General features: G+C 51.7%; 1 protein-coding gene and 1 long non-coding RNA gene across 2 annotated transcripts in view; both read right to left on the bottom strand.

The window, feature by feature from the left end:
* Positions 1-23,519, bottom strand: part of LOC111186769 (uncharacterized) — a 246,370-nt gene that overhangs the window by 199,167 nt on the left and 23,684 nt on the right. The gene's annotated exons all lie outside the window — the stretch shown is intronic.
* On the bottom strand, positions 21,403-23,300 carry CEBPB (CCAAT enhancer binding protein beta). The gene has a single exon (XM_022597648.2). The coding sequence runs from the start codon at positions 23,066-23,068 to the stop codon at positions 22,031-22,033; it is 1,038 nt and encodes a 345-aa protein (XP_022453356.1). The 5' UTR covers positions 23,069-23,300; the 3' UTR covers positions 21,403-22,030.

Genomic DNA, 23,519 nt, shown 5'->3' with positions numbered 1-23,519 from the left:
ACCCAGGGTACCTCTGGGCTGATCAGTCACCCTGGATTCTCCCCACCCCCAGTCGGGAACACATGGGAATCCCATCCTGTGTCACCAATCACTTTCTCATTTCACTCTCCTTGAGAAATCACTGTTATTATTACAGCCAAGGTCTCCCAGCCACAGATCCCATTTCCACCCAATTCCTCACTCTCTCCTACAGGGCAGGACTCCACCCTGTGTGACTTGGCAACCCAGAGAAAGGCAGGGACTTGCCCAAGGCCACCTAGCATGCCCTTGGTGCAGGTGCCTACAGCTGAGATGAGGACACCAAGGCCTGTGCTGTTATCTGTAGCCAGAGGCAAGAGGCCCAGTGGGACACCTGGGGCCCCTGACAGGGTGGCCTGAGGTCCCAGCCCCCATGGTGTCAGGCAGGCCATACACAGCCCAGAGATAATCGAGACCGGATTCTGACCAGTGATTCATTACAACATCACGGCCAGGGCTGCCCCATGGCTCTGAAGACTCAGAGGCAGGATCTTCTGAGGCTGGGACTGGAGGAGGGGTGGGGACAGTGCAGGGAGACCCAGGAGTTCCTCCCAGGTCCCTTCCTAGAAGGAATCCACACAGCAAAGATGTCCAGGTCACTTCTTGATGGTCACTGGCTGGCACTGGAGTGCCTGCCTTGTGTCAGGTCCTGTGGGACACACTGGTGACAAAGCAGACCTGGTGCCTGTCCTCAGGAAGCTGACACTTGCATGGAGGAAGCAGGCATCAAATCAGGAGTCCCATTAAAAGAAGGGGAGGAGAGGTGCAGGGGATGCCTCCCCAGTGAGGTGACTTTGAGCTGAGGTCTGAAAGATACATAGGGGAGAGCTCCGGGAAGAGGAAGAGGAAGAGCATGCTGGGCGGGGATACAGCATATGCAAAGGTCCTGAGGTGGGCCTAGTGTGGACGGTTCACGGCTAAGAGGGTGGAAAGGGAGGGCCAGAGTGATGAGGCAGGAACAGAAACAGATCAGCAGGTGCCTCTAGGCCAAGGTGAGGAGCTGGGATTTTAGCTTATGGGCCATCGGGAGCCATGGAAGGTTTTAGGCAGGGGTTAGGGTAGAGTTGATCAGACTGGAGTCCAGTGCATCTGCTCTACAGGATGGCCTGAAGGGGTCTGAGTCACTTCAGGTTCTAGGACCTGAGGCTCCAGGCCTCCTGGGTCTTCCCCCATCCAATATTCAGGGCTCTGGCGGCCAGCAGGCAGAGGCCCAGCTGGGCCAATCCCAGGTACCCATGGCCCCCTGGCTGCCTGCCCCCACCTGGACCTCCTACGGACATTCCAGGCAGTGATTATCTCAGTTTTGAGCACTAATTAGCCCAGTTTCACCTCAGACCTTCCCAGCTCTGCTCTGAGAGGGCCCCCTGGGGAGACAGCCTCCAGGTACAAGGTCCCAAGGGAGGGCTGGAGGGGCAAGAAGGAAGGGGCCCCTGAGCTGGTTCCTAGAAATACGCAGAACTGCAGCTGCAACCCAGAGGTGCGGAAAACGCCCTGCTGGGGATGCCTCCAGCACCCTCTGCCCCTGCCCCCGCCTCCCTCCCCCAAGTACTCCCTGCCTTGGCCAGCCCCCATGCCTACCCAGGAAGTTCCACCGTCTCTTCCCTCCTCACTCCGGTTCTTCGCCTCTCTCAGCTTGCACCTGGCTCTGTGTGCGTGCGTGTCGTGTCTCTTTCTCTTTCGTCTCTCAGTGTCTCTCTGTCTCTGTCTCTCCCTGGCTGTCTCTCTCCCCGTCTTTGTCTCTCCCTGTCTCCTTGCCCCCTAACTCTGGCTCAAAGCCCAGCCATTCTCCCCTTCCCCCTGGTCTCCAGCCTGAAGCGTGGGTTGGGGGATGCTCTTCCGGTCCCAGCCCCTCAGGGGCGTGGGTGGAAGTGAGTGTCCCTGAGAGCCTGCAGGCAGAGGAGGGAAGCTGGTGCCTGCACAAACTGCTCCAACCCTGCCGGTTTTTCCAGCTCAGCCCCACCTTGGACTGGGCCACCCCCAGGGAGGGGACCCACCCTCCCTGGGCCAAGTGGGGCTGCGAGAAGGTGAGCCCTGACCAGGAGCGTCCTGGAAAACAGAAGGGGAAGCAGGATCAAGTTGCCCGGGCCCTCCAGCCAGCCCAGGCCAGAGCTGGAAACTTACAGCCCTATTAACACATGGGGAAACTGAGGCTCAGAGAGGGCTTAGGGCCACAAAGCTAATTAGGGTCAGAATTTGAACCCAGGACTCAGGAAGGGGTTCGGACATAACCAGTGGTCCCCCTCTACCTTCTGGTCCAGCAGTCTCCTTCCCCGGAGGCCACCCTGGTCCCAGTTTCTTGTGTGTCCTTCCATAATCATCCATGCATATCAATATTTCTCTTCTTTTATGAATCGTTTAACACAAGTGGTAAAACAACAGACGCTGTTCTGCACCTGCCTTTTCACTTAACCATATCTTGGAGATCTCGTCTTATCAAAGCCTTCTTCCTTATTTCTAACGCCTGTTGGGTCCTCCGGGGAGTGGACTAGCCCCAACGGACTCACCCAGCCCCACAAATGGACGTCCTGGTTGTTTCCTGGCCTTTTTTTATATATACATAGAAAATGTCACAGCGACCCCCATCCTCCCAACACACACATGTGTGTGCACACACGCTCACACACACACCAGGCTGCTGACCTGGAGGATCCAGTTGTCCAGGAACATGGCAGTGAGTCTTACCCAGGAATGAGCTCAGAATCCTGGAGTAGAACTCATTAAAACTGCAGACTGCTGGATGTTCCAAAGCACCTGAAGTGGAAGCTTGGGTGGAGGGACCCTGGAATCTGTAATTTCAGCAAACACCCCCAGAGAGGAAGGACTCATAGAGCCAGAGGCCATGGCAAAGTGGACTGTCCAGCTGTGTTTTCCAGCTGTGTTCCCAGCTCACAAGGCCCTGGGGGATGCCCTGCCCCCTATCTCAGCATCTCCTTTTTGTTCCGTTCATGTGAGGCTCCAGAAAAGTTTGGGGGGATAAAAAGGGCTCTACACAGTGAAACATAAGCAATAATGAAGCTGAAAAACCAATAAATGGGGAAACAGAGGCAAAGAAGGCAATAGGACAAGCCGAAGACTCCACAGGCCCTGGTGTTGATATGCAGCCAGGCCGAACTTGAACCCAGGTCTCCTAACTCTTAGGCCGTGAGTTTTCTGTTGCATTCCACACCACCCTTGTCCCGTCTCCTGTCAGCCAGACTTTGCTTATCCATCTACCCACCCAATAATCTGCCTCCACCTGTTCACTGTTCATACCATCACCCAGCCCACCCTATTCATCCAGGTCCATCCATCCATCTGTCCCTCCATCTCTCTGTGCATAGACACTCATCCAACCACCCCTGCTGCGGCCTCCATCCAGGATTCAGAGCACGTACTAAGTGTCAGGTGCCATTCTAAGCTCTGGGAGCACAAGATCAACATGATAGACCTGTTCCTGCCCCAAGATCTCAGCGCCTATGGAAGCGACTGACCATAGACAGATAATCACACCAATACAGACCCCAAATGGGGTCCTAGCTGTGAATACCATGCACAGGAATGGAGGGGAGCGAGTAGAGGGTCAGGGAAGTCCTCTTTGGGTGAGGACCCTGTCCTCTGAGAATCAAGTAATAAGTAGGCATGAACTTGGGAGAAATGGAAGGGAAAGGCATTTGCTGAAGAGGGAACAGCATGGGCAAAGCATGTAGAAAGAGGAATAGCAAGTTGGAGGGATGGGGGACAATCAGAGAGGAGGGAGGGTGGGAGGTGAGGAGGGGGTTGAGCAGGGACACGCTGGCCACAGTGAGGACAAGTCTGATTGGAGCCCCAGCTATGGGGGGTGGGGAAGAGGGGTGTGGAGAGGATCAGAGGGCCTGGGATAGCAGAGACCAGCAAGCCAGGAATCAGACTCCTGGGAACCCCACATAGGAGAGGCACTGGGAAGCTGGGCAGCTCCTCTCAGGACAAGGTGTGCTTCCTGCCTCTCCCCCAGGAGAACCAGCCCCGGCCTGTCCACCGGGGAGTTAGAACATTCTCCCTGGTGCCGCCACCAGTTTCCAGCTCCCTGCCAGCCCCGGCCTAGCCACCTCCTCCCTCTCACTTGCCACTCCTGCCCCACCGAAGGGTCTTCCCTGGGCCCCCGCCTCCCCACCTCATCAGGGGGCACCAAGCCTTCCATTAGGGTTCCCCTTATGCATTACCTAGCCTGCAAGAAACCCATTAAAGCTTAGCAGTTCACTCCATTCAAATCCTCCACATAGCCTCTACAGTAACGTGATGCTATTTATTGAGTGCCTACTGTGTACCGAACCCTGGGCTCAGCACTTTCCACCAGTTCATTCATTCTGGTCTCTCCTCTTCCTGGCTACCACCATCCCATCACCCTGGGAGGAAGCAATTAAATCATATCCCCCCTCTGCTCAGAATCCTACCTCTCCACAACCACATCCACACACCTTCCAACACCTCTCCTACTTCTCTCCCCTCACTCACAGCAGTCCCCCCATATTGGCCTCCCTGCTGCTCCTTGGACAGAGGAAGCATGATCCCACCTCAGGGCCTTTGCACTTGCTGTTTCCTGTTCCCCAGATATCCCCATGGCTCTCTCCCACCTCCTTCAGGTCTTTGCTTAAATACAGTCTTCTCTCACTGAGGCCCTTCCTGACCTCTGTACTTAAATGCAACATCACACACACACACACACACACACACACACACACACACACACACACACACACACACACACCAGCATTCCTTCTCTCCTTCCTCTTCTTTTTTTTAATACCAAAGTCTTTTTTAAATTTTATTTTTTTTTATACAGCAGGTTCTTATTAGTTATCTATTTTATACATATTAGTGTATATATGTCAATAAAGTCTTTTTAAAATTTTTTTATTTATTTATTTGGCCGCACCGAATGGCTTGTGGGATCTTAGTTCCCCGACCAGGGATCAAACCCAGGTCCTCGGCTGTGAAAGCACAGAGCCTTAACCCCTGGACTGCCAGGGAATTCCCTCTCCTCCCTCCTCTTCATTTTTCTTCACAGCACTCACTATCTGACCGGCTATATCCCCCACCATGAGGATGTAAACTCCATGAAGACAGGGCTTGGGGCTGTCTTGTTTTCTGCTGTATTCTTGGGCTTAGCCCAATGCCTGGCACATGGCAGGTGCTCATTCCTGGAGCACATCTTTGAGTCTTCTGTGTGCCAGACTTGCGATCGCAGATACAGCAGAGAACAATAAGGAAACATCGTGGAAAGTGGCATCAGAGGCTCTGGGTCCAGGACCTCATGCAGTCACTTCCCAGTTGCGGGACCTCAGAAAAATACCAGAGGCCTGAGGCATAGCTGATCCCACAGACTAGCGCCACAGCCCCACTCCCCCAGTGCCATCCCCTCAGCTCCTTCCAAGGACCCTGTGACATCCACAGTGCCATTATTCTTCTCTGGAAAATGCTGGGTTCAGTTATTGTTGATACCGTATGGTCTGTGCTTTCACAGGTTTCACAAGAGGCACCAATTAAACAAAATCCACCTCAACAGGACCCTTAATGACCCAGAACTGGGTTTTGTTGTTTGTTTTTTCCTTTCGTTTCCATTAGTTCATTTACCAGCCATTTACTTATTGGGCACCAAGCACGTGATGAGGTTGGTGAAAATGTATCATCTCTTCTGGACCCAGGTTATACTTCCATAAAAGGTTTACCTTTTAAAAAGTATAACAGAAAAAAAGAAGGAGGGAAAAGACACATTGGCACACAGGTTGAAGTAATGCACAGACAGAGGTCTGGAAGTTTGCACCCCAAAATCATAAAACTGTCCTGGGAGGGTGAGGAAGGGGCTGGCCCTCGGGCAGGTGGTCCAAGATGGACTTCAGCCTCATCAGAAATGTTTTCACATTTTAAGAGAATTAATGCATGTACAGTATTACTAGCATCATTTGAAATCACAATTTAATCGTGAAAAAGGCAAAAAGGTCGGCCAGGGAATCAAAGAGCAACTTCTATCTATTGAACACCTACTGTGTGCTCCAGGGGCACCCGGTTAGGCCCACCAAGTCCTAATCTTCCCAAGTTTCACCTTAGATCAGCCAGTGAGGGAAGCTGGGAACCAGAAGACTGGGTTCCTCTCGTCTCCCTGTGGCCTTGCACAAAGTCTTTCTTCCCACTTCCCAGGTGAGGAAACTGGGGTCAGCAAGGTCAGTGATGGGGACAGCTACACTCAAAGAATGTTCCTGAACGTCTAAGGAGAAACTCAGTGCTCGCTGACCTCGCTGCATGCCACAGCACCAGCTAAGTGCAAATGTGGAGACCCTCATTCTGAAATCACTAGGAGTCTCAAGACGCAATAGCAGAGCATTAAACCTAGCCCGGGGCCCTTCTGAGCACAGGGCCCTGTGCACCTGCCCAGGCTGCAGGCCCGTGAAGCCCGTGCTGGTCTTGCCTTAGCTTACCAAAAACTTTTTCAAAACTCAGAGTGGGAATTAAGTGAGTTTTCTGAGTAACCTTCAGGCAGTCTGAAAGCTCCTTTCTCCAGAGCTTTCCATTCCATGCCAGCCGTCTTAACATGCTGGTATTCGTAAGGCCTAAGGGCAACATGGGCTCCCCCTTTCCCACAAATAGCAATAACACCACCAACAAGAGCAGCTACTATTATTGGGTACTTAGTACGCGCAGGTATTGTGTCAAGATGTGCACACATTTAACTCCTCGAGTCTGCTCAACAGTGCTGTTAGCTAGATGCTCTCACGGACAGGCTCTGGAAGTGGAACCTGAGGCATAAAGTGAGGAGCCGCTCAGCCCAGGTTACCTAATCAGATGCGGGCAGTGCTGGGATTCGTACCCAAGCCTGTGGGGCTACAGAGCTCACGTGCTGGCTCAGGAAGGAAGGCAAAGGCCGGTGGGAGGCGGGCGGAGATTGGCAGAGCTGCCCCAGGCCAGGGAACGAGGCTCCAGGGATGGGAGTTGCAGGCGGGGCTGCCCTCTGTCCCACTGCCTCCCCTCCCCACTTGGAGCCCTGAGCTCTGGGCTGGAATGGCCTTTGCCAGGCAGTGGTTTCATCATCCCCTGCCAGGCCCTGGGGAACCTCTGGGAGCCTGGCACGGCTGTCCAGCCCCCTGAGTCCAGGCCAGAGCACTGGGTAAGGAGCACACTCCGGGGTCACCCAGACCCAGGTTCAAATCCTGCCTCTGCCACCCACCAGCTGTGGGGCCTCAGGCAGGGTAATCCCCTTCTCTGAGCTCTTGTGTCTTTTTGGTTTTTGCTTTTGAACCTGAGGTACAAAAGGCCAAGTTATCCAAGCTGATTCCTCAATTCACAGTGTTGTCGTCATTGCCCACGCAAGGCTCCTCTCTGGTTTTATTTATTCCCCTTAACCCCACTCTCCACTCCCTGCCCACCTCATTCTCATGTGTTCAATGTGTATCTTTAATTTTGGGTAATTATTTTACTTTTATTCACTTATGTAGGACAAAGGTCAGGAAAGGAACTTATCTCAATGAATTTTTACCTCAATGAATTTTTACCCCAGCGCCTATTTATATATGTGACCACCACCCAGATCAAGACAGAGAACTTTTGCAGCAGCCCATAAGGCTCCCTTATGTCCCTTCCCAGGCAATAACTCTACACCCAAAAGGAACTGCTACTGTGACTTCTAGATTTGTCTGACCTGTTCTCAAACTTCATATCAGAGGAATCACACGGTACGTGGTCTTTTGGGTTTAGCTTCTTTCCCTCTGCATAATGCTTTTAAGATCCATCCACAACGTGTGTGAATCAGTCGCTTACTCCATGTTATTGCTGAACAGTATTCCATTTATAGATGGACTACAATTTGTTGATCTTCTCACTTGCTGAAAGACATTTGAGCTGTTTCCAGTTTGGGGCTATTGTAAATAAAACTGCTGAGAACATGCTTACAGGTCTTTTTGCGGACACGTATTTTCATTTCTCTTAGGTACATTGAAGGTCAGACTTTTTATTTGTTTTTCTAATTTATTTTGGTGTAACTTTTGAACTTACAGAAAAAATTACAAGAGTTACAGGAACTGTTCACCCAGGATACAGAATATCCTTCACCCAGATTGTTTATATTTTTTCCCACTTACTTCATCACTTCCCCTCTATTTATATTTCTCTCTTATCCTGAATTATTTGAGAGTCAGTTGTAGACCTGATGTCCTTTTATTCCTAAACCCTCCAGCCTGTATCTCCTGAGCCCCCATTACACACCTGGTACTATTATCAAATTCAGGACACTTAGCATCGATGCAGCACTACTATCGAATCCATACACCAATTCGATATTCCATAATCGTCCCCATAAAGGTCTTTATGATTTTTTTCTGGTCCAGAATCACTCTTAGCTTCCCTCAGTTGTATGTAGGCTCCTTCAACAGTTCCTCAGCCTCTCCTGGATTTTCTTGTCCTGCTTTTGAGGATGACACGCTAGCTATTTTGCAATATGTCCTTCACTCTGGATTTGTCTGATGATTCCTCCTAGTTAGATTCAGGTTATGCATCTTTGCAGGGATATAATACAAGTGATGCTGTATTCTTCCTGCGTGTCCTGTCAAGTGGCACACAATTGTGATTTGTCCTATTGCTGGAAAATAGGGACAATAAAAGCTCCCACCTCCTAGAGCTGTTACAAGGATTAAATGACACAACCTAAGGCCTGCTTTTGTAATTATTATCTCTCCTGCATTTGGAGGGAGGGCCAGGCATGGGGCCAAAGAACAAACACACGGCTGTCCCCACCCAGACCTGTCTCCTGGGCCCTAACCCTCACCCTGCCTCCTAGAATTTGCAACCAAGATGCACAGAGAGACAGGGGTAGGCAGAAGCCCAGAATTCTAGTCAGACCAGACTGGAGGCCCCTTCGTGCTGTCTCAGCTTGATCCCATGAGGGATGGGGACCCGAGGCCCTGAGAGTACAGAGTACAGTCCCCAGTGTCACCCAGCGAGCCAGTGGGGACTCAGCCCAGCCGCTGCATCCTCCACACCAGGGGTTTTCAACTCAGGGGGATTTTTCCCCCCAAAGGACACTTGGCAATGTCTGGAGACATTTTTGGTTGTCACAGCTGGGGGCAGTGATGCTACTGGCATCTAGTGAGTAGAGGCCAGGGATGCTGCAATGCCCAAGAGCCCCACAACAAAGAATGATCCTGCCCCACACGCCAATAGTGCCACGGTTGAGAAACCCTGGTCCACAGTGAACTAATGACAGCAGGCACCAGATGAGCCCTGGCCAACTTATGTTGCCTATTTTCTCCCAGGACCCAACTGGCTGCAAAGAAAAGGCAGTTTGGACCTTCAGCAACGTCTAGGGCTTAAAAAGAGGAGTCCCCATTGCACACATGGGGGTTTGCTGCCTCAGTCTCTTTTTTCCTGAGTCCACAAGGGTTCAGATCAGTGCTGTTGGAGAGGGTTTGAGGATGTACAACCTCTGGGGAGCTGGGTGGTAGGAGCTTACAGGGGCATCAGGAGCCCTGGCCTGGAAATGCAGGGGGCGGGGAATCTTAAACCACCTGTGGCAGCTGGGATTGCTGGGTAGAGGTGGTTACACCCTGAGATTATGTCTTCCTTTCTGGCCTCTGATTTTTTATTTTTTTATTTTTTTTACTTTTGGCTGCGTCGGGTCTTCGTTGCTGCACGCGGGCTTTCTCTAGTTGCAGTGAGCGGGGGCTACTCTTCGTTGCGGTGCGCGGGCTTCTCATCGCGGTGGCTTCTCTTGCTGTGGAGCACAGGCTCTAGGCACGCGGGCTCAGTAGTTGTGGCTTGCAGGCTCTAGAGCGCAGGCTCAGTAGTTGTGGCGCACGGGCTTCGTTGCTCTACAGCATGTGGGATCTTCCCGGACCAGGGCTCGAACCTGTGTTCTCTGCGTTGGCAGGCAGATTCTTAACCACTGCACCACCAGAGAAGCCCTGGGCTCTGATTTTATAGAACTGAGGCTCCAGGTGGTTCTAGTTCTGGGCAGAGAGAGACAACTAACACTGACATGTAGCAGATTCTCAGTAAACAATTTGTAGGCAAAATGAATTGTGATAATAATTGATATTTTTTGAATATTTACTATGTGCCAGGCACTGCTCTAAGCATTTCACTTGTATCATCTTACTTAACCTCACCACACCTATGAGGTAGGTACTATTACTGCCATCCCCATTTTGCAGAAGAAAAAACCAAGGTACAGAGAAGTTAAGGCACTTGCCCAAAGTCACAAGCTGTTAAGAGGAACATGAATGGATGAATGAATGAATGAAATGAAATGAAATGAAATGAATACCAGTCCCCATCTATATTAGCGTTTTTCCTTCAAACATTACTGAATCAAAAGTCTGGTTACAACCCTTCTTGGGGCATAACAACCCCAGTCCAACTCCCCGACTCCCTGGTCCTCTCCAGAGGGAGAGGTCAGCCCCTCTCCCTCTCACTGCCTTAAGGGATTGTGTCCCCAAACCTGAGCCTGAGGTAGAGACTTATGCCACAAAGGCCTAGGGACCCTATTTTAATGGGACCCTTTTGTTTATCAAGGGCTTATTTTCCACCAAGCTCCATGCTACACAACAGTCAGGAATGTGAGAGACCCATTGCACAGACGAGGAAACTGAGGCTTAGAAGGGGAGGTCATTTATTCCAGGTCAAACATCTAAGTGACAAACACCTAGTGACCCACACCCATCTGACTCGTGAGCCCCACAGGGAGACAGAAGGAACAAAGGGCGATGAGGAAAAACTGACACTGGCAGGGGGATCATGAACAATCAAGCTCATCCCTCGATCATAGTCTCCCCCAAACTCCATCTCAGTATCCGGACAACCTAACCTACACAGAGACACATTCAATGACATCATTACAGTGTTTGTGGCTGAGGGAACTTGGAGGCCACATCAGTGTCCATCATAAGGGGAAAAGTACATTAAAATGGGGCAGATACATCAGAGGAATGTTATGCATCAGAGTAAAAAGCAATGAAGAGCAGCACGGAGACATCTCTAAAACACAGTCTTCCAGCAATGGATCTGATGTGGCTGTCCCTTATAGTATTGCCTGAGCTAGAAAAAGGTCGGAAACAACTTAAATGTCCATCAAAAGGGGACTGGTTCAATGATTATGGTACATCCGTGCAATGGAATATTGTGTGATCATTGAAAAGACTGAGGCAGCTCTACAGTAGCACTGATATGAACAACCTCCAAGATACACTGTTCAATGAAGAAAGCAAAGTACAGACCATGATGGAAAGCGCCACAATGTGACGTGTGTAAATATCGTGTGCGTGTGCTCCACCTCACACAGACAATCTGAAACAAGAAAAACTGCTGGGAACTGCACTGACCTCTGGGGAAGGGAACTGAGAGTGTGAGGGCTGAAGTGAGAGGGAGACCAACTTTTCACTGCAAACCCTTTCATACCTTTTGGAATTTTGAACAATGAGCATATATTATATATTTGAATTAAATAAATTTAAAAGAAAAATGCAGAGAGGCCATGGGGGAGTTCAACTGAAATCATCCACAAGAGAGGTGACATAGTGTGGGGATCACAGGAGGGTAAGGAGGGCGTCCAACTGGGGAGGGGGGCCAAGGCTGTGTGTGCAGAGACAGAAAATTGGTTACACGCAGGGGACTGTCAAATAAGTAAATATATTGAGGATAATGCGAGCCAATTTTCTCACTGTTGAAAAGAGAGTTCCTAATATGGAAAGAGAGAAAATCAGGATAAATGTTGTGGTGATGGACTGGAACTAGAGTTATCAGCTGTAAACTCATAGTCTTCTAAATAGATGATAATGATGAAGATAGATAGACAGACAGATAGATGCATAAATAATATGGATGTAAATATACGTCTATATATACACACACACACACACACACACACACACAGCCCTAAGAGAGCCTGGGAATAGGGACACCTCAGCAGCAATGAGCACACTTCCTGCCAAGACGTTGGCTTCTAAATACTGTTCTCTACTAAAAGGAGCCCGGGCTCCTAGGAGAAATGGCTAATTCCAGGGCTGGAGCAGGGAAAGCACTAGCTGAACCTGGAACACCTCCTGCCAGAAGGTAAGAGAAGTGCTCAAAGAACGATGGTAACATGTCAGAAGGACAAAGAAGCTCAAAAAAATAAATTAATCATTGAAAGTTTGATGAGGAATGGGATATTTACATGGTTTCAAAGTACCTCCACTCAAACAGTTATTAATTGCAAAGGGGAAAAAAGTAACTTTATAGATGTGAATTCCCCCAGATATCTCTTCAATCAAGTGATCAAAGTGAACATCACCATCCTCACCACAAGGAAAAAAAATTTTGTAACCATGTGAGGTGATGGATGTTCACTAAACTTATTGTGGTAATCATTTCATTATATATACAGGTATCAAATCATTCTGTTGTACATCTTAAACTTCTATGATGTTATACATCAATTATTTCTCAGTAAAACTGGGGAAGGGGGAGTAAACACCATCAACACTAGGACAAAGAGAAGAACACAGCATCACTTCTGTGATTTATATGCCTGACCTGAACACGCATGACCTGAATCTAACCACAAGGAAACAACAGGCAAACCAGGTGAGGGACATGCTACAAAATAGCTGGCCTGTCATCCTCAGAAGTGTCAAGGAAAGACTGAGGAGCTGTTCTAGATTAAAGGAGACTAAAGAGACATGGCAACTAACTACAGCATGTGATTCTGAACTGGATCCTTTCACTGGACATTATTAGGGCAACTGGTGAAACTTGAATGGGTCTGAGTACACGGCAGTAATGTAGAATGTTAATTTCCTGATTTTGATGGTTATATTGTGGTTATATAGAAAATATCCTGTTTGTAGGAACTATATACCAAAGTATGAGGGGGTGATCAGGCAACAGGGTCAGGTCAACAATTGATTCTCAAATAATTCAGGAAAAAAATGTTCTTTGTACCATATTGGTAACTTTTCTATAAATTTGAGATCTTTTTCAAAATAAAAACTGCTAGGGGCTTCCCTGGTGGCGCAGTGGTTGAGAGTCCACCTGCCGATGCAGGGGACACGGGTTCGTGCCCCGGTCTGGGAGGACCCCACATGTCGCGGAGCGGCTGGGCCCGTGAGCCATGGCCGCTGAGCCTGCGCGTCCGGAGCCTGTGCTCCGCAACGGGAGAGGCCACAACAGTGAGAGGCCCGCGTACCACAAAAAAAAAATAAAAAATAATAAAAAAAAAAACAAAAAAAACTGCTAGAGACTGAATGTTTATGTCCTCCAAAATTCATGTGTGGAAATAACTCAATGTGAGGGTATTTGGAGGTAGGGTCTTTGGGAAGTGATTAGGTCCCATTAGGAATGGGATTAGTTCCCTTATAAAGAGACTCCAGAGAGCTCCCTCGCCCTTTCTGCCATGTGAGGACACGGCATCTATGAATCAGGAAGCAGGACCTCACCAGACACCAAATCTGATGGCAATTTGATCTTGAACTTCTCAGCATCCACAACTGTGAGAGATAAATTTCTGTTGTTTATAAGTCACTCAGTCTATGGTATTCTGTTATGGCAACCAAACTGACCAAGAAAGAAAGTTTTTTTCAAACAGAAAAAAAGTAAGAAATGGAATAAGATCTAGGATTGAATATGATTAACAGGAATTAAACACATACTCATAGCATTTCCTATGACTCAGTAAGGCACTCCTAGGTATATGCCCCACTGAAATATGTACATATGTTCACCAAAGACATGTATTCTAGAACGTTCACTGCAGCCCCAATTTTAAGACCTAAAAGCTGGAAACAACCTAAATGTCCCTCAGCAATAAAATGGGTAAATGTATTGTGGTATATCCATACAGTGGAATTCTGTTCAGTAACAAAAAGAAACAACGCTGATACACACAGAAACTTGGATCAATGCTGCAGTTACAATATTGAATAAAAGAAGTCAGATACAAGAGGATGCCTATTGTGTGATTCCATTTGTGTAAAGTGCAGAAATAGGCAAAATTAGTGTTTGCGGTTAGAAATCAGGATAATGATCACCCTTAGGTGGGGGCTCTGAAATGGTCTGTGTTTGGATCTGGAAGCTGGGTACACGCATGGGTCCACACGGGGAAAATCCATTGAGCTGTATACCTATGCTGTGTGCACTTTCCTGTATGTGGATATTTCACTGGGAAGAAAAGACATAAAACGATGAGATGCATAAATAAGGATAGACATTAACCACATTGGGGTGAGGGCTATGAGAAGTGGGTGGAATGGATGTGGGGAGCCAGGATGAAGGCAGAGAATAAAACGCAATGCAGACCTTGAAAGGACTGACAGCAATCTCGTCCTAAGAACCGGGAAGCGTGATTAGTTAGTGCTCTACATCTGAGTTTCAAGACGCAAGGAAGAAACGGGTCCCCATCATCTGTATGTCCCTCACCAACCCACGAGAGATTCAGCAAGGTGAGCTTGATGACCAGCCCCATTCGGCATGAGAGGACTGAGGCCTGGCTTGGGTAAAGCAGCCCAGGCAGCCCCAACTCCTACCCCAGTTCTCTCTCCTTCACAGCCTACTGACCCCCCCGCCCACCAGTTTCTCTGAGGAGCCATCTTCCTCCCTGGCCACCTCCAACCTCCAGGGCTCCAAGGGCTGGGGTCTGTGAGGCAGGAACCTGGTGACAGCTGTAAAAATAAAAACTCACCTGCCCACAGGTGTGTAGGAGTCTGTAGGAGTCTCTGGCCTACAGACTCACCTCGCAGAGATCCCAGCTGGGCAGGCCCCAGGCAGGCTGGCCAAGTGCCTCCCAAGCACCAGTAGGCCAAGGGCTCAGCAGAGCAGAGGGGTTATTTGGGGTGGTGTGGGGTATCTGGTCCCAGCGCAGCTGCCAACACGCTCTGTGAGCTGCAGCAGGGGCTGACCCTCTCTGTTTTCAAACTGAGGGCCTCCTTGGTGGAGCACATATGGAAAGTGCGGAACAGGATTTGAGCTCACTGGGGTTAGCAGAAGAGATTCTGTCCATTCCAAGCGCCTGATTCAAGCCTGCCCTAACAGGCACTGAGATTCAGTCTCAGAGGAGACACCTGAGGACAGGCAGAAAACTTTCATAACAGATATCTTCATGCATTACTTCTGTAATTAAAATGAATTGAAAGAAATCCTTCCACCACATCTGATGGGAATTATTCTTCCTAAGCAAAGAGCAAGCCCCTCGTTTTGAGCTCATGTGCAATAGTATCAGTAGAACATTCTCAGACAAGGAAGCACTGGGGCATCACTAAGAAACGCAGGTCACAAAATAGCTCACATAGGTTGATTCTGTTTTGGCAAATACATCAGTTAGAAATAGATTCAGCTGCCAGTAACAGGAAGCCAAAGTGTCAGAGACCTCAATAAGCACAGATTTATTTTCCTATCATGTAAACAAGTCCAGAGCAAGGAAGACAAGGACTGGTATTGCTGTTCCATCACCATCAAGAACCCAAATGCCTCCTATCTTTTGGTTTCACCACTCTCTCCATGTTTCAATGTCTGCCTAATGTTCAAAATGGTCCTTGAAGCTCCAGCCATCACATTCCAGGCAGGAAGCAGAAAGAGTGGGGACTGGGGGGATTGCAGAGGAAGGAGGCAAAAGGGAATGTATCTCACAGCTGAGTCAGCCCATTTTAAGGAACGTTCCTGGAAACCTCACCTACAACCTCTATTTATATCTTATTGGTCACCCCTAGCTGCAAGAGAAGCTGGGAAATGTAGTCTTAGTATGGCACTTGCCCCCAACAATAGAGAGGTCCCATTGTTAAGGAGGAAAGGGGGATGGTGTGTGAGTATCAAACAGACGTTAGCTACCCTGAAGAAAAAGTACACATAGAACAAAAATTCTGGAAGGAAATAACTGCTGCATACAGAGGTCTCTCTCTCTCTACAATCACCCTGCATGAATTAACCTGTCAAAACTCTACCAAACACTAGAAAGAATTTTACTCTCTTCTTGTTACAGATGGGGAAACTGAGACACAGCGAGATACAGTCACTTGCCCCGAACCACACAGCCAGGAAATTGTAACTTCAGAACTAGAATACAGGCAGCCAATTCTTCTAGCATCTGAGCTCTCAACCCACCAAGATGCTAATGACGTTATTAATAACAATGATGATGGCTAATTCTTACTGTGTGCTGGCACTGCTCGAAATATGTTGCATGGATTAACTCATTTAATCCTCACAACAACTTTATGAGGCAGGTACGATCATTATTCCATTTCAGAAACAAGGACATTAAGGCACAGAAAGGTGAACTGACTTGCCCAAGGCCACACATCAAGTGTTAACAGGGTTTATTTCTGGGTAGTAGAATTATGGGTGCTTTTTATTCCCTTCTTTTATTGATACTCTGTATTATCTAACCATCCCACCATGATCGTACACTACTTAGGAAATCAAATAAAAAGAAAACACCCCTCCTGGAGTCCAGCCTCCTGCCTTCCCCCTAGCCACCTACTACCCCACCCAGAGGCCTCAGGGAGGCCTGGCCCCGCCTCCCTCCCCAGCCTCCCCTCTCCCCTCCTCAGTGCCCTCTCCCCTGCAGTCCCCGCTTCCCAAAGAACTCTCCCTCTCTTGGCTCCCAGCCTTTGCTCCTCCCTTACCCGTATCCTGGCATGCCCTTCCCCTCATTCCTGCCTGGTGAACAGCTCCCTATGGCTCCAGGCCCTGGGTCAGAGGATCCTCACCCACAAGGTCTCCTGGGCCCAGGCAGGCAGGCTCCTTCCGCTCTTCACCCACTGCACTTTGCCTAATCCAGAGGCCGAAGGACATGTTTCATCCCATCGATAAACTTGTCAAGGGCTTTCTGGGTGCCAAGCCCTGGCAGGGACACCTGCTCATTCATCCTCATAACCACCTCTCTGAGCCTCACCCTGGCCTCCATGGCCCTGCAAGAAAGACCCTGCACCCCTCTGTCCTCCTTTCCCCACTCGACCCCTGGCTGCCTCTACTCTAGCCATACTGGCTCCTCACTCTTCCCCTGACACACTGAGCTTGGTCCTGTCTCAGGGCCTTTGCACCTGCTGCTCCTTCTGCCTGGAATGCTCTCTAAACACTCTCCCCAGTCACCCTCTACCACTTTCTCCAAGGCCTTAATACAGTCTGAAGTTAGCCTGCTAATCCATCATCCATCTCCCCCAGCAGGATGTCAGCCCCAGGGATACAGGGACTGTCTTGGGCTCACTTGGCGCTAGCTGAATATGTAAATGGAAGCTGGTACTGCTCTTTGTTCATGGGTGAGGAAGCCCAGGCCCAAATTTGTCAAGAATCTTGCTGGAGGTCACCCAGCAAATAAGGGGCAAAACTCAGAGGTGTTTTTTTCCCCTGCCTCTTACTCAAAGATGGGCCAAAGAGTGCAAAATTGAGGTTTGCCCACCTGTTCCCCCACATGCAGTAACTAGCCGACAGGAAAGTGGCTTCGCCTGGGTCCAGACAGACATGGATTCAAATCCCAACTTTTCTGCTTTCTGGGAAAGTGATGTCCCTTCTCAGAGCCTTAGGTCTCCACTCTTTGAAACGGGACTCCTACTTCTTGTTCTCAGAGGGCACCTGGGAGGGGCTCAAACTCCAACCCCCAATTCCCCAGCCCACCCTGGCCTGCCTCACCCCCTGCACATGGCTACGGTCAATACAAGGTTGAAAACCCCCAAGGAGGGGCGGCCAGCCGGCCAGCCAGCTGGGGCCTCTGGGGCTCCATCACTAGTCACCCAGGTGGTCAGCCAGGCCGAGAAAGGACTAAGGGGGTGGGGGGCAGGAGAGGAAAGCAGAGCAGATGAGAGGTTTGGGGCCATGGAGGGGGAGGCAGGAGGAGAAGGCCTCGTGCTAGTCACTCACCAGTCGTTGGGCCAGTGCCTTCATCTCTCTGTGCCTCAGTTTCCCCAACTAGGGAAGGGGGATGATAAACAGCGCCCGAGTCATTGGATTATCACAAGGATAAAAGGCACATAAGGCACACACGATAACACCTGGCGTAGAGTGTGTGCTCAGGAAACCGAGGCTCTTCCCCCCTCACACCTCACCTGGCTCAGGCCTCTGCTCAGACGCCACCCACTAGGAGAGGCCTTCTTGGACCTCCCCACCCCTCCCTGCCCTACTTTCCTTCCCTCAGAGCCCTCGTCCCCACCTGTCATTACCTTGTTCTAGTTACTAGATACTGTCTGTCTCTCCCCATAAATTGTCACCTCCATCTTGGTCACCACATGTCCCTAGCACCCAGCATAGGGCCTGACACAGAGCAGGTGCTCAATAAATGTTTACTGAATAAGTAAAAAAAAAGAAAAAACTGGACAAATAAATGTCTCAGAAACAAGGACAAAACAGTCCCAGGGAGGTCTAGACATGGTTTGGGTGGAGGAGGACACACTCTTTAGGTATTTAGACGGGGAAGTCCCGCTTCTCTTTCCTACCCACAAATTCCACCATTCTTAGCTGTGCAACCTTAGACAGGTCACTTCCCCTCTCTGAGCCTGCTGGCTTGGCAGGAAAATGCCAGCAACAAAAGCCATGGCCTCCAAGAGCACACGGCCCGGCACCCGGCAGTGTCTCCAGCTTTCATTTCTGACTCCCACTTCTATCCTTGGTAAGATCACCAGGCTGTGGGGCAACTACACAAGATTATGAGGTGTAAATGTGTTGTCAACTCTCCTGTCCTGAGCAAACACTGGTTGGGCTTCCCAGCTAGCCTCAGTGGTCAACCCCACTAAATGGGTCTGTGGTTAACATGACCAGCCTTCCTGGGCAGTTGGAAGAAACCAGCAAATCCATCTATGCCAAGGTCTAGGCGTGCTATTTTGCACATCATAAACACTGAACTTGCATCCACTATTATTCCTGTTCCTCAAGGCACGTCCCTGGCCTCCTCGTGCTTCACCCCATCCAGCTCTCTTTCTTGTTTCCCAGCTTTTGAATGGACTGGCCCCTCCTCCCTGCAAGCCTTTAGCTCTCCTAGCCTAGTGCTCCATAGGGTAGGTGTCCCCCCATTTATGACATTTCCTCAAGTCCTTTGGGCACAGCTCTGGCCACAGTGCTCCCACAGGCCACCAGGACCACCATCAGAGCCCTCAACCTGTTAACTATTTCTCCAAGCCCTCCTCAGGGGTAGTCAGAGGGGATTGGGTTCAAACTCCCTTAATGTTGCTTCCAAACTGTGAAACCATAAGCAAGTCACTTAACTCTGGCACTTGGGGTGCCTAAGCCCGGGGTGGGGCAAGGAGCCCTCCAGGAAGGGCCCAAGATTTGGGGTGGGGGCTGGGATGACCAGCCAGGCTCTCAGCCCTAAGCTTTCCCCAGAGACTTGGGAGTCAGACTTAGCTTCCTAACTGGCTCCACCCTTGCTCTACCTGAGCACTAACCCCGCTACTGTGGGCCTCAGTTTACTTTTGTAAAACCAGTGTAGCACCTTCCCTGGGTGCTTATTCAGATTATAGGGAGGGTGTGAGTGTGTAAAGAGCTGCGCTCAACACTCGTTCTCAGGCAGCACTCAGGAAGGGGGAGGCTGGGGGTCACTCTTTGGCCAGGCTGCTCCCCTCTCACCACTTCTGCGTCCTCTGGTGACAAAAATGGGTGAGCAGCACACATCAGCCAGCTCTCCATGACCAAAGGAGTGGGGATTAGAGAGGTTCGTTCCTAAATGGCAATTCGCCCCCCCACCAAAAGACTGAGCTACCTCCTTCCCTAGGTCCAGCCCCCAGGCTCTGCCCTTCAGCAGGTAAATCCTAGAGGCAGTTGAGCCGATGTGCTCGTGCTGACACTGGACTGACTTGGAGGTTCCAGGTTCCCATCAGTCATCAGGCCGCTCAGGATAAGACCTGTCCGGGGCCACACTGGAGGCCCAGGACCAAAGTGAGGTTATTTGTGCCCAGCGCTCTGTACAGCCCTCAGGCCACGAGCGGGAGACACTAGGGTTAGAGGGATGGTGTTTGCCTCGATCCTCAGCTCCATAACGGTGGGGGCTGAGCGTCTCTGTTTCCCATATCCTGGCCTCCCACAGGGAAGGAACATCCAGGCCTCCAAAGGGAAAGGGAGGGCAAAAGCATTTCCCCTTCTCAAACCACAAGATCAGCAGCTGCTCCCAAGATCCCAGGCTGCCCCAGGCCCTCAGCAAACTAAGCTATGAAGCCCCCCATTCCACCCTCCCTCCACCCCCGAATTCCTAGAGCAGGGGGCCCCCAAACCACTTTCTCACCCTTTTGGATTTGACAGCCAAAAGGCTGTTCCACAGCTCTAAAAGCAGGCCTTGTAATGGTAGCAACCTCTCCAAAGGTTGCTGTGAGGTTTAAATGAGATGGGGCAGGTCCAGGGTTTACTGGACACTGGCCCCTGGCAAGCGCTGGCCATGCTCGCGCTGCGCTTTAGACTCAAGTGCCAAATGCCAGGAGCCTCCCAGAGAAAAATAATAACAAGAGCAAATGCTTATATAACACCTCCTGCGTGCCAGGCACCGAGGGACACTGTACGTGTATCCACCAACCCCTCCGTCTACATCCTCAACTCTCAGGAATGCTGTCCAGGGCTGGAATAGGGGTGGAGGTGCAGTGCGAACAGGTGGGTGGGAGGGTATCAAGGGGTCGGGAAGAAGCCTCGCCTGGGGCCATTTCTGTCCCAAGGAATCAGGGACTGCAGCCCTGGGTTCACACCTGGGCTCAGCCGCCTTGAGCAGGTGAGGTTAGGCCTCAGTGTCCACAACTGGGCAAAGAGGACAAATGGCACATCTCCCACTCCTAGGAAGAGGAGTGGAAGTACAGGAACCCTTCCCCCCACTTCCCCTACCTGGCCCGGATTCTCCCCTCCCGCTGGCCAGGGACACAAACCCCAGCTTGCCACCCAGGCCACTCTCTTAAAAATACACATACACACACACACTATTTTCTAAACAGCCGGCCCCACTTCACTTTCCAAAAGAATCTGCCCCATCTTGGGCTCAGCAGGACCAAGACCTGTATCCCCTCCCCTTTCAGAGTCACAGTTCTGCTGGCTGGGTCCCTAAGCACTGCGCAGAGGTCAGAGCCCTCCAGGCCCGTCTAGACCCCAGCCTAGCACTAAGCCAGCCAGAGTCCCTGAAGGCCCTCCCCAAGCAAGGTTCCGAGTCACTCCTCCCCAGCACCCAGCAGCACTGAGTCACCCTGAAAGCCTGGCCCAGCACTCCTCTGCCCCTCCCCCGCCCCAGCCTGGTACCCCCATCTCCAAGCACAGGCCCTGGGGGAGTAGCAGAGGAGAAAAAGCAGCTGCAACCCCCCCCACCCAACCACCTAAAGAGCCAAAAATAATATAGCAGCTCACACACACACAACAACCCCACACACGCCAGAAAAGCAAATATAAAATCATAAATCCAAAATAAAGGGGGAAAAAAAAATCAAAGCCAACTACTGCCCCCAAAAGGCTCTTTAACCATTCTCAAAAAACAAAAAAAAAAAAGTTTATTAAAAGTGTTCTTAATGCTTGAACGGAAAAGATTCCCAAATATACAGATGCCTCTTTTCTCATAGAAATAGATTATTTTTTTATAATACAAAAAAAAAGACCAAAAAAACAACAACAAAAACAAAAACAACAGCAAGAGCAACAACCCCGTAGGAACATCTTTAAGCGATTACTCAGGGCCCGGCTGACAGTTACACGTGGGTTGCGTCAGTCCCGTGTACACACGCGTTCAGCCATGTTTAAACCGATTGCATCAACTTCGAAACCGGCCCGCCCGCCAGCGCCTGGAGAGGGGTCAGAAGGAGAGGCAGAGTTTATCATTCATCTGTACACATAGACATCTCTTCTTTAAATAACACCACGGGCGGGCGGCCCATCTGCATGTGCGGTTGGTGTGGACAAAAATATAGATATATATATAATAAAATATTAAAATTACCGACGAGCTCCCCGCGCTGCCAAGTGCCCCAGTGCCAAAGTTTTGCCGGCGCCACCAGGGGCGGGGGCGGGAGCGCGGGCGCTTCCCGGAGTCTCGGTGGCCGCGGCGCGCCCGGCAGCGCGGAGGCCGGCCGGCAGGGGGACGCGCGCGGGGGCCGCGCTAGCAGTGGCCGGAGGAGGTGAGCAGGGGTTCTGGCAGCTGCTTGAACAAGTTCCGCAGGGTGCTGAGCTCGCGCGACAGCTGTTCCACCTTCTTCTGGAGCCGCTCGTTCTCGGCCGTGAGCTCCAGGACCTTGTGCTGCGTCTCCAGGTTGCGCATCTTGGCCTTGTCGCGGCTCTTGCGCACCGCGATGTTGTTGCGCTCACGCCGGATCTTGTACTCGTCGCTGTGCTTGTCCACGGTCTTCTTGGCCTTGCTCTTGACCTGCGAGGGCGCCGGCGCCGCCCCCACATAGCAGGCGGCCGGGGGCGCCTTGGCGTCTGCTGGGCTCGGCGTGCCGGGCGGGCTGGACGACGAGGACGTGGAGAGGCTCCCGCTGCTGCCGCTCGGCACCGCCTGGTAGCCGAGGTAGGCGCGCAGCGCGTACGGGAAACCAGCCGCCATGCCTGCGGTGCCGCCGCCCGGCGCTCCGGACTCCTCCTTCCGCTTGCAGTCCGCGGGCTCGAAGCCCGGCTCCGCCTTGAGCTCGGCCGGCTGCGGTGGCGGCGGCGGCGGGGGCGGCGGGTGTAAGGGCGCGAAGCAGCCCGGGTGCAGCGCGCCCTTGGCGGCCCCCAGACGACCCAGGCTCACGTAGCCGTATTCGGCCGCCTTCTTGCAGTTCTTGCCCCCGTAGTCGTCAGAGAAGAGGTCGGAGAGGAAGTCGTGGTGCTGCCCGGAGGAGGCGGGAGCGGGGGCGGGCGCGGGCGGAGCCGCCTCGAAGGTGTCCGTGGCCGGCGCCGGGGCCTGCGGCGCGCCCAGCGGCTCCAGGTATGGACTGAAGTCGATGGCGCGCTCGTGGTCACCGATGCTACCCAGCTCGCCGGCGGGGGGGCGCGGCCCGGGTCTGGCCGCGGGGGGCGCCGCGGGGGCCGCCTTGCCGCCGTACGCAGCAGCCAAGCAGTCCGCCTCGTAGTAGAAGTTGGCCACTTCCATGGATTTAAAGGCAGGCGGCGGCGGCAGGGGGAGACATGCTGGGTCCCAGGCCACCAGGCGTTGCATGAACGCGGGTGCCCGGGGAGGGGGCCTGGGGCTGCCCGCTCCGGCCGGCCCGCAGGTGGCGCGGCCTCCCAGCTCCGAACTGTCGCTGCTGTGTCCCTGATGCTGTTGCCGCTCCCTCCGGCGTGGCCGCTATTAGTGCGGGGGCTGGCGGCTGGCGGCTGGACCCTCGGGTGGGTCCCCTTCCCGGTCCCGTGCGCGGCTCTGACTCGCTAAAGTTTCTCCTGAGCCCGGTTATTTATAAGGCGGGCCATGGCAACGGCTGCGTCACAACTGGAGGCCGCCCCAGCCCCTCCCCAGGCACGCAGAGGACACGCTGTGGCCGCCCGAGACCCCCGGGAGGGCGGCAGTGGGGCGTAGTGGCCAGACTGGAGACCCAGAGCGCGCCCTCGGGGGTCCCCCGGCGTGGTGGGGGGCGGCATCGCCCCCTGCCCACTCCCACCCGGTGGCCCCG

This window comes from Delphinapterus leucas, chromosome 15, assembly GCF_059928025.1.
Source record: "Delphinapterus leucas isolate spDelLeu-1000000601 "Yukka" chromosome 15, BTC_Dleu_Yukka2, whole genome shotgun sequence".
NCBI classification, from domain to species: Eukaryota; Metazoa; Chordata; class Mammalia; order Artiodactyla; family Monodontidae; genus Delphinapterus; species Delphinapterus leucas.
The sequence above is the reverse complement of the archived record's forward strand: the minus strand, read 5'-3'. Positions and strand labels throughout refer to the sequence as shown.